This window comes from Gobius niger, assembly GCF_951799975.1.
Source record: "Gobius niger genome assembly, chromosome: 3".
NCBI lineage: Eukaryota > Metazoa > Chordata > Actinopteri > Gobiiformes > Gobiidae > Gobius > Gobius niger.
The window spans coordinates 31,087,805-31,099,572 of record NC_136854.1 but is presented as its reverse complement, the minus strand read 5'-3'; the positions used below and the strand labels follow the sequence as shown (position 1 = coordinate 31,099,572).

Here is an 11,768-nt window from a genome sequence, read left to right as displayed (position 1 = left end):
TGAAATTAACTTCTTCCCTATTCACCAATGAATGGAGTGGCAGCTGAATTTCTGTCAAATAATCTCGATGTAATAGAAAATAATTACCATAAACTTGTCAAAACGATTCAAATCCGGATGAAAACTCTGAACATGACTCACTTTTAGCAAAACCTCACGTTTTGCAGCATAACGTTCCATTTCAAGCCTCGACTTCCTCGTAGGAGCAGCTGGAGCTATGTCTTTTGTCACTCGCCACTGCAGATGTCGATGCGGCCCGGATGGCGTGCAGCGCGTCTCTATAGGAGCCAGATATAAAACACTGGCGCCTTTGTTTTCCATTGGCCCGGTCCACTCCCTACTTCCTTATTTCGGTTTTTGTTCCTTTTTTGTCCTCGAATGCACCCCGCACTGCCCTCCGCTCGCTTCCTCGCAACCTACGATCTACTCAGGGATGTCAAGACGCCAAAACTTTTATGAAATTTAACATGATGGGTGTTAGGAACTTGCGCCGTTCTGTTCATTGTTTCTTCGAATGCCAAAAGCTTTGACCATTGCAATTGATTGGATGCACTAATCATTTAAGCATGGACAGAGCAGTCCAAAATAGATTATACCCCCGGCAATCTTTCCATGTATCATGTGTAAAAATGGAAAGATGTACATACTTCATTTTAGACAGGAACAAGCTTTGTTACAGCTTTGGGTGCAAAATCACGAATTCTTCATCGCATATTTCATCATAGAGTTGCCATAATTGTTGGATGGCACTTTAGGAAACTGCCTTGGTCGCCGATGCACTGCACTGACCCGGCCCTCGTCTTGATACTGGTTGAAGGATGGGGTTAGGATTATTATTATTATGATTTATCACATGACTATAGAAAAATTAGGTGTGTGTCCTGTTTCTATGCAATTACTATGGACACCATGTCATCACACTTTAAGGTACCATATGATTTCCATCCTACAACATTATGTTATTATTGGGCTGTAAAGTAAGTAAAGTGCTGCTCATAAATCTCTCGTCTTTTGATGATAGAAATAATCCTTGTCATTAGTGTTGAAAATAATGAGGGGGTAGGCTAATTGTTACTAAATCAGTGGTTTGTCTCCCATCATTAAAACCTTTTCGCGATCAAGTTTTTATGCAATTTATGGTGAAAATCTTTGCGTCCTGACATCCCTTTGCCTACTCCATCTCCCCCGGCCGGCAACTACAACCATTTTTTACAAAAAACAGTGCAATGTCTATTCATTATAGGCACAATGGGGTACAGCACGGACAGTAAAGGAGTAGAGTACAACTATGTTACACTCAAAGGCGCACACACGAACACGACAAAACGACAAAATACAAAGATGTTAGCATTAGCAGCAGCTCTGGCCTGGTCGTGTTAGAGATCGAGAGAAAATGAGCCAGAGATTTCCTCCCGTTTTGCTGTGACAAGACGCCACCTCTCGGATGAGCCAGTTTTACCGGTCGGGTCCAGAGAAGAAAGGGGGGGGGGGTCAGACTGGGAAGGTTTACCCAGCCGAAGTGTCCTCTCCCTGGGCAGGGCCTTTCTGTTGGACCTGACCTCCAGCGCTGGCCGCCAGGATCCTCTGAACAAAGTCTTTGGTCCGACCGGCAACTAACGGGCCTGTAGGGGCACAAAGAAACAATAAATGATAAAAAGATTGTGGCAGTGTGTGTAATTCCTCACTTCTGAAATACGTGCTTGGTCAAATACTGGAGAGAGGCCGGGATTTAACCATGGACCTAGCAACCCTGACCTGGTCACTCATTTAAATCGCTATCATATTGGGCCAAGCTGTACGGCCATACCATCTCTGAAGTACTGCCATAACCTTGGTTCATATTAAATACAATATTTTCCGAACTATAAGTCGCACTTTTTTTCATAGCTTCCCGAGAGGTGCGTCTTATACTCCGGAGCTAATTATATATGTTTTTTTCCTTCTTCATTAATGGCCGAGGAACACGCTTCTGTATGGTCCTAATGGTGGGGAGCTGATATTGCTGTAATACCACCCCCTGGTGGCCAGGGGCGACTCCAAGAGACACTTGGGAGCATTGATTCTAATGGGACTTCAAACGTCCCGGCTCAACGGCTTAAAAGCCTGGCTCCAAAGAGTTTTTCTTTTTCTAAAAATCGCTATGACCCATGTCACCACACTGGTGCAGGTGAAATATTTTTATATTACTATATTATTATAATATGTTTATCAGCCTGAAATTTTGAAGCATTTTCAGTACATTGACATTGACAGTACATTGACAGAGTCTGTTAATCAAGCTCTGGAGCTCTGTGGAGGCTCCGCCTGCCCCATGAGTGCAGGGCTTCCCGCCCTTTTGCCCTTTTAAGAAACAAGCTGCGTAGGAGGAGACTAGGGAGACTAGGCGGCCATTAAGGTTCACATAGGCTAATCGCAACGCACATACTAATGCTAACATGGAAAGCCCTACCGTCCACAGCAGCTTACAAATACACTCACTGAATTATCCGAAGCACTAAAGAACATCCTTTTGTTTTTGCATATTAAGTAGCCATGTGCTCTCTGGGTGCGTTCTTAGACGCCAATAGGACTAAAATCTTAAGTGTCTGTCACTGTGAGCATTATAATTCTCCATCTGCTGCCGTTTGCTTTGGTGTTTAAAGTGGCTTAAAATGCTGGGAAATATTTCATGTTTGTTGTGTCCCAACTTACCAAGCACGTATTACGGAAGTGAGAAATTGGAAATGAAACGCAACGCAACGCAAGATTGAGCAGTACAGTGTGAAATGAGGGGAGAGGCATTCAGCAAAAATGTGGCTCTAAGCTCACGCTTTTAGATTCATTAGGTTTTTATTTGTAAAAAAAAAAAAACTGTATCAAAGTGCAAAAAAACTATTTGTATAACCGTGTTTACTTTGCTAGTTGCCTTCAGGCCACATAAAAAGCACCAGGCAACAGCCAATGATCTTTTGAAGCTATAATACTAAGTCCTGCTGGTGGATTAGTGTCCCTGTGCGCCTCCGTGCTGCACGTATAGAGCCATTACAGTCTTATTTACCGCTGGACTGTCGGAGGATGTCTTCCAGCCGCTGCGTCATGCCCCTGTGGTCCGCCTCGTCCTCTTCACTGCTCTCCACTCTCCGCCGGATCACCTCCTTAATCCTCAGCAGAGCGCCCAGCAGGTTCTCTGCGCATCAGGACGCATTACAGGCCGATATTACAGGACCATGATACAATAACAACAAAGCACTAAGTCTAGACTCACACTTCAAAGTCAACGACAGCAGGGCAAAACGCAAGCACTGCAATCAGAGGGATTATGCAAGTGTCTTACATAAGCCTATTACATCGATTCACTAATATAACTTGCATAATTAAAAACGGTGAAGATCGTATAGTTTGCATATACTTTGAGTGGCCTAGCGGGTACAGTTTACATGGCAATAGCCTCCAGGAAAACTGAGCAGCCATGTCCTCTCTCGATCTGCTTTTATATGAAAACTATGAGGTGTCAACAAAACCTAAGAAACTTCAGTGCACGCCTTTGTCCAGCAAACAGCGCTGTGTTCCTTATCACACGCTTTTACACGTGCCGTGAGTGCAAAGAGGAAGACAGTTTATCTGTTTCTACTTCTTGGGATGAATATGGCTTCTTACGCCAACTCTGGAGCTTTCCGAAGTAAGCCATCACAAGTATTCACAGGCCGTTTTTGACTAAATATCAATGGGACACAATATAATGAGATCGTGAGTGTTCAGACCAGGGCCTTGACGTGACCGTTCTGCATTCATCTTTGTATTCTGCAGTTCACATGAGGCAGAGTGGCTGAAAACGGCCGCGTGTCAGGCGTTATGATGTGCGTTGTTGTATAAAAGATACATGTGTACCAACGTACCGCCATTTTGTTGCTGTGTAAACTGCACCTAACTCTGGGTTTTCAAATTCAAATTTTGGCTAAACAGTGTCAAAACAACAATGCGGCAGGTCTTAATTTAGACGGCTGACTCATCAGACTCATGCAAATCTCTTCTGAAAGGCCAAAGTTCAGTGTCTAAATTAAGACATGTCCAGCTGCATTGCGTTTTTGACTCCGGATGTTGATTGAAACCTTGGCTAAGCACATCTGCTCGGAAAGGCAAGCTTATCTGTAGAGCACAATTTGTACGCATAATAAATATTGAAGTACACACATTTACTCTTAAATAAATTAAAACCGAGTTGTCATATTCACGTGTCATTTAATAGTGGCAGCCTATGTGCATTTGAAACAGCACAGATTTCTGTGAGTGAAGTGCTAAACACTGTTGGGTCCTCTGGTTTCTCCTACTTCTAAAAACAACATACATGACATACAATAGTTTGTTTGTTTGTTTGTATACCTCATTGTCCCCGTAGGGAAATTTGTCCTCTGCATTTAACCCATCCTTCGATGCCGCTGGGGCAACCCGTAAGGAGCAGTGGTCGACGGCAGTGCCGCGCCCGGGCCAGGATGAATGAGAGTGTGTTTGAGAGTGTGCATGGGGGTGTTTACATGCATGAGACCGGACCAAATAAACCAATAAATAATGAAATACGTCGCAAAATAATGCAATATTCATATCCCAGGAACATCATAAAACTGCTGAGGTCTCATATCTGACTGAGATTCACAATTCATTTGCTAAAACAGACAAAAAATAGTGTGGTAACTTAAATTCAGTTCAGTTTTAGTCTTATTAGTTAGTTCAATATTGGTTCTGCTTTAGTGTCTTTTGTAACGCTTTATATTAAAGGAGCTATATCCAACTTGCTATTTTCTGGTCCAAACTCATCTCAAACTTTCCTACTCCATTTACAACATCAAATTTCGTCACAGGGACTGAGTTTAAACCAGGTTTTACAACTTTCAGGGAGAAAAACTGTCACTTCACTGTAAAAAATGCCTACGAGCCTGACATTTTATGACTGTTTAAAAGGCTTTAAAACCAGAGTTTTTAGGATAAATGTCTGCTTTTACCATAGACAAAACTTATTTTATTCCAATACAGATAAGCATTAATAATATGCCTGTAAAGTATTAACACACTGCTTATAATACTTTTATCTGTAAACATACTAATGGCCATTAATAATCGGCTTATTCATAGCCAATCCTTAACCTAACCCTAAACCTTACCCTAACCCTGCCAGATCAGTGAATAACTTTCAAACACCAGGAAGCTTTACTTATTGGATCACGAGGAGGTAATTGTTTCTAAAGAGTGACCGGGAAAATACGGAAGTTTGGGGTTTAGAAGGTCAGGCTTCGTGAGGGCGCATGTGTGTATTGGCTTCAGAGTGGAAATTCCTTAACCAGAATCAACACAATGAAGTGATAAGGAACGACAGGAATGCGGCTGAACTCGAGGAAAATCCGAGGGCAGAGCAGGACAGAGAGAGAGTCTGATGCACAGAGGAACTGAAGTGACACAAAGAGACGATGTTCACTGGGTCAGACTGTACCATTTAAAGTGATTTTCCATTAGGCTGCTTTGTGTTGCATTCACAGTCATTTCTGTAGGAAAAAAGGCAGCTATCTAACTTAGCGAACAAAAATCTGGAGGTAGCACAGATGCTAAAAAAAAACTATGGGCCGAGTCCCAGTCTGAACCGGTCGTCCATCACAATAAATACTAAATATAACACTAAATATGGTCGACTGGACTGGATTAAGTTCTCGCTATCGTCAACATGTAAGGGTGATCTTATATTATGATTCTCCTGATGTGGGCTCGTTGTTTTTAACATTGCTTAAAGCTCCAATTTGCTCCTTGTTCAGTCAGTGCGCCTCGGACTGCTTAGTTTATATTCATGGTATCTCCGATCGTCCTGGAGATACCTTGAATTCTGCAGTTTCTGTGCTTCAAAATGAGGCACAAACAGGTATCGGTTCAGTATCGGATATTTGGAATCGACACCCAAAACAGGGAGCTCTGGGATAAGGCTCTGCATCCTGTACTACCCTATGGGTTTTTAATTGCACCACATATCACAAAGTTTTTAATGCACCACACAAAGACAGAGATGCAGGTGGGGGTGGTCAGAACTTTATCCACAACTGTATGCTACTACCTATAAACCAAATAAAGGGGGGGTTATTATATGTTATTACATATTGTACATAATAATATAATGTGTACTATATAATAATAATAATATGCAAAAATAGATACAGTGTATATAATAACTATGGGTGTTTAATGTGTAAATATTTGTAGATATGTATGGGTATGACACCAAATATTATTGCTGACCTCCGAACCCTCAGAATAGATATGTACACTAGATCTATATTATAAGCGAATGATACTATTATGACTAAGTTATTATTAAGGCTATATTATGTATTCTTATTTTTCAATTTTGTCTTTCGTTATGTTTTGTTTTCTTCCTCCTAATCCAAATGGTCTGAACGTTTACCCTTTCTCAAGTTCACTACCCCATTCAGTTTACCTATACCTCTAGTGTTATTGTTTCTTTACTATTATTTGTTACTATCATCATTTTTCATGTTTTATGATTTCTCATGATTTATTATTGCTTTAATCTTTTTTGTTTCCTCTCTCATTCAGCACCCAAGAACCATTCCAAGAATCAAATATGTACCTTACCCTTATGTGTCTTTCCTTTGTCTATGTGCTATTTGTAAGCTTTGTTTTATGTTTATAAAAAAAAAGAAAAAGAAAAGGAATCGACACCCTATATCGTATATTTTCCAGTATCGGATCGGTGCATCCCTAATTTGGAGCACTTGGAAAAATCGCTTTATGAAACCAATGCAATGTCGTCATTGTCGACATCATTTGTATTGAACAGTACTGACCATATTCTTGGTTGAGTCCCCACAGTTTAATCTTGTTTGCTTCGTGTTGCGCCTTCTTCTTCAGTCTGCACGCTCTAAAGGAAAAAAGCACAAACAACAATGAGCAAAACGCGCCTTTCACGTGGAAAAAAAAGACAAGTCAGTTTTCTTACTCTCTTACGCCTCTTACTGACACCACCGCCGCTATACTCCACAAATTTGTGAAGGAAATGTGATCGACTGAAGTGGCCTCGTCCGCCCACGCTTCCCGCCCCGTTTGACACAGTGACTTTGAATGCACACGCATGCTTTGGTTTTGGCGCATCTGAGGTCAAAAGAAATCATTCGATGTCTGTAAAATATTAACGCTGCGAACCATTTTCTCTCTCGCCTCAAAGCGGTGATTCAGCTCAACGCGAGTAAATAATGCTCCTGGGTCAAGAGGCCTGGAAAGCATAGCACTCCCTAGTTTTCAATCTCGCAAACATTGGACCGCAGCCACGGAGAGGAGAACATTAATAATACGCCGATGAGGGATTCTTTTTGCATAACCTTATTGCTACGGATTGGATGACATTCAAAAGCACATTAATGAATGTTACTCTTTACAACACTCGGAGAAGATCTTTATAGAGTCCAGCTGTGGATTTTCCGACACAAACCAGGCCACATTCTTTGGACGCAACGATATAATTATAATGGAGAAATTGAGTTTTTTGTTTGGAGTACAGCCATTAATCATTTTTTTTGTTTCCCACTGAAGCCAATATGCAAAGCTTATGCATTAACTTGACAAATGTTTTATACAATTTATTATGACGTAAACGGCCCAGACAAGAGCGAGAGACCACACATGTGGCCCATTTTAGGAAAGAGCTTCAGTACAAACGTGAGGCCGAAAAAAAACCCATCGTCATTAAACCAGAATGGCCTCCTGAACAAGTGGTTAAAATGGAAGATGTGGTGCGAAAGACATGAGAAATTAGAACTTACAGTTTATGGTTCCCACCTGTTTTGCATTGTAGACCCCTTGGATTTTTCATTTGTACTCCACACCCCCTACCTCGAGAGTGTTGTCGAATATTTGGGAATTAAATCTACTTTTTATCTCTGTTTCCAGGGTTGCAACCCACTTCTGCTAGGGTGAAGGGAAGTAACAAGAAACTAAGATGTAAAAATGGTGAATTCAAAAAAAGGTGTGTTAAGGATCATTTCATACAAAGTGGAATAAAAAGGTGAACAAAAAGGCTATTTACAAATTTACGCGGCAAAAAACCCAATAAACAAAGGTTGCGAAAGAAACCAACAACATTAAAGTGCACAAACGTAAATAAGTGTACTAATAAAATTAGGCCTAACACAAACAAAAGTCATTGCTAAACAAAAGAGTGCCACCAAATACTAAATCACTTGAAAGTGAACATTCCAAAAAGTGACACAGATGAGCCGTCTGTCCACTGTTCTACCGCACACGCCCCAGTCTATGTGCTCGCATTGTCACGTATCGACTCTACCCAGTGCACTCTTGTTTTCCACTACTCAACACAACCGCAGTTGTTGTGGGCGGCGTGGCCACAGCTGTTCACGCTGTACAGATCATCATTAAAAGTTCAGAGTTCATTCAGAGGTGCCAAGGATAATAGAAAATTAAGCAGCTAAAAGACAACTATGAAGGTACATGCAAATGTTATGCTGACATTAAGTTGAGCTAATAGTGGCTAAATGCTAATATCCCTTTTCGAACAGCGATATGATGTTGTGAAATATTCTATCCGTATGACCTACATGTTAATAGTGAGGGCTGTCCTCTCTCTCGTCTGCTAATCAGAGGTCAGCGTCTGTTCACGGCACGGTTTAGCGCCTTTTGGCTACAGCCAGAGGTCGGTGCCACAACTTATACCTGGTCAGACCGGTTTGGCCCTGGCATCGGCAGTCGAAAAGCTCACCCAGCCCGGTTGACCAGGCATTGGGCTGTGCAGTGTCTGCCTGTGGAAAAGCCCCAATGGTGTACTGACCACAAAGGCCAGCAGCCCCGAACATGCAGATGGGTGTGTCCTTAAATAGGTGTGGCCATTCCAGGTGTAGACACAGGGTTGATCAGTCACTCAGCTGCCGCTCCAATCAGGAGGGGGTTGAAGCAATCCACCATCAAACACGAGGCCTCACACAGCCATGGTATCCATAAAAACAACTAATATACAAAAAGGAGTGAGCCTCGAGGCTTGGAGCCGTAATATCAAGAAGAAGCTAAAACGCTCAAATGCATTTGTATTACTGCAATAAACAACATTTAAGTAGGTTTTCCTTTCAAACCCATTTTCAAATTATTTTCCACCTTGATCTGAAATAACACCCGACCACAGTCATAGAACCAATAAAACACAAATAAGATGCAAAAGGTCACAAAATATTCCAACCCAGAAAACAAAACTGAATTTCACGCAAAGAGTTTGGATGTTATGCCGTTATATAAAATGTTACTTTTGACTGCACTGAAAAGGTAAATAGATGGGACAAGGGGATAGAGACCTAAATGTATGGGCGTTGAATACTCTTTTGGAGACTTCGACCCGGCAGACAACCACATTGATATCACAGACATGAGGAAGGCCGCGACGAATCATTGATTGTGAGAAGAGCTACTCAGGCCTTTTCTGCGGCTCTTGGTTTTAGTCTCTCCAGGTTGCAGAAAGAGCCAACACATTTCGCTTGTCCATTTACAGCCGTGGTAAAAACAACGCACTGAATTCTGGCGTTTCCTGGAGCGGATCGACATATTTTAAGACAGAGCCCAGACACACATTCTTGGTATAAAATGTTATAATTAAATGGAAACGGGCTCCTTTACTGCAGACTCCAACGATCTTTAGCCAATTTTGTTTTACTACGTCTACATAAAAGGTATGCATTTGCTTTCGTGCACTGCTACTCATTATACCAGAGCTTTTCAACTGTAGCATTGGGATGACGTGCCTAAAAAATTAATTTTGGTTTATTGAGAACCACTGCATTGTGCCAAATGGAAGCAGATTTTTATTCTATATTGATATAAATTGGCCATAATACTCAAAAGCTCTAAAGATACGAAGTGAGGAAATGTCCAGTTGAGTCGATACTGTGGACTCTCTGCATTTCCTGGATGACTGAGATTCATCTTTATTAAGGTGAGGCACTGCACTCGGCCAAAAAAAAAGAAATGTAGCAATATCAATTTGAAACTTTTGCTGTAGACTACGGTCATGTGTATCAACTTTTCTGTCACTTTATATTTTCATATAAAAATAAGAAATTGTCAAAAGCGCCAATATTTTCGGCGACAAAAGGTTTAAGTTTTTGGTTTTATTTTGTTGATAAATTAGCTACAAAGATTTTTTTCAGAGAGGATTTTTGAATATTGTCTTTAGTTTTTGAATAAACATCTTAAAAGCAAAAACAAAAATCTAGTAAAGGTGCATTATGCAACTTTATAGGTAGAAAAAAAAAGTTAAAGGGACAAGATGCGAGTTGGCCATTTTATATTCACTACGTCCACCTCAGGTCAGATGTGTAACTGCACCTTCTATATTAAGCTTGTGCATGACGGCACTTCAGACCAGTAGTAACAACTTTTTGACCGACTCACTTTACACCTTAGGACATTGCTGGAACATGTAGGGGGTGTAAAATACTTAATTTTTTACATTTTTAAACTCCGTAGAGTCCCTTTATTATCCGTGCATATTTGACCTTTCAGTGACCCAGCGGCTGTATGAACGGTTAGCTTGGCACCTTCATTTCCATCCCAGTGGCTCCTATCATGCTCCAGGATCCATTTCTAGTCGTTTTTTGTAATGGAATGTATGCGTAACCATGGATACGGTTCAATCAGCAGTTAAAACCTAAAAAAAACAATTGATTCTGGAGCTACAGGCCACTGGGATGGTAAGTTAAGCTATAACCACGCAAGCATCCACTGGGTCACTAAATGGTCAAATAAAAAGTTGCATAGTGCACCTTTAAAAAAAAAAATGTTTTCCTCTTGTTTTTGTGATTCAAAGCTCAATAAATTAATTGAATGTGGATATTTAAACAATGTCTCTCATAAAGCCTCCAAAAAATTGAAGTTTGGAGTCTGTTGGAGCAACTGAAGCGGTTGTTGAGTGTGAAGAAAACCTAATTTTGAGAAGCATGCATGTCTTTAGTCTTGGCTATGGCCACTGCTGTTTCTCAGAAAGGAAATGACCATATTTGGATTACAGCATCATGTCGGTCGTCTTTCGTGCTACACGTAGATACCAAACATGTCAATATTTGGGAATATCAGAACAAGTCGTAAAGACGAGGGAGCTCTGCAATGTCGCATTTATTTTCTGGGAAACTATGAAGCAATACCTGACAAAACGAGTAAAAAATAAGCATCTTAAAGAGACTAGATGCAAGTTGGTCATTTTATGCTCACTACTGCCACCTCAGGTCTTATGCGTAACTACAGCCTCTATATTCAGCTTGTGCATGACGGCACTTCGGACTGAAGTAACAACTTTTTGAGTGGCAGGATTTTAAAGGCAGTTGTGGTGAAAAGGTCTGGGCTCATTCTACACATTAGGACATGGCTAGAACATGTAAGGGAATGAAAATACTTACTTACACCTGCCTCTTTCACCCAAAACAAAAACCTACGACTAACAACTATAGGTACTGCTTACCAAGGTCTGCAGATGGTTCCGCAAATAAAGCGTCCAAACGATTTTTCCCAAACGTGAATCCAGTAACCTGTACCTTATTTACATTATGACCCCTTTTTGGCACACATAGTATTTCCTCATGAGCTATAGCCTTTCTGTTTGTGTTTAATTTTGTTTGTAATAATGATTGACTCCAGGAGGTATACATACAGTTTCGGAAGCCTGTAATCGTATCCTCCTCGCTCTCTCTCTCTCTCTCCCGCCCGCTGCATCAGATGAACTTTGTACGACCCCCCTGTGTGAC

The 11,768-nt window shown here is 41.1% G+C and overlaps 1 protein-coding gene across 3 annotated transcripts in view; it reads right to left on the bottom strand.

Moving 5' to 3' along the window:
• The window catches only part of LOC306960840 (uncharacterized protein), an 80,096-nt gene continuing 68,328 nt past the window's right edge, over positions 1-11,768 (bottom strand). For all 3 annotated transcript variants that reach the window (XM_079553420.1, XM_079553421.1, XM_079553422.1), the window contains exons 10-12: positions 6,822-6,895; positions 3,038-3,166; positions 1-1,622 (exon numbers count right to left, since the gene is read on the bottom strand). In XM_079553420.1, the coding sequence (XP_079409546.1) occupies positions 1,507-1,622; positions 3,038-3,166; positions 6,822-6,895 (319 nt within the window). In that variant the 3' untranslated portion in view covers positions 1-1,506. The remainder of the gene's footprint in view (positions 1,623-3,037; positions 3,167-6,821; positions 6,896-11,768) is intronic.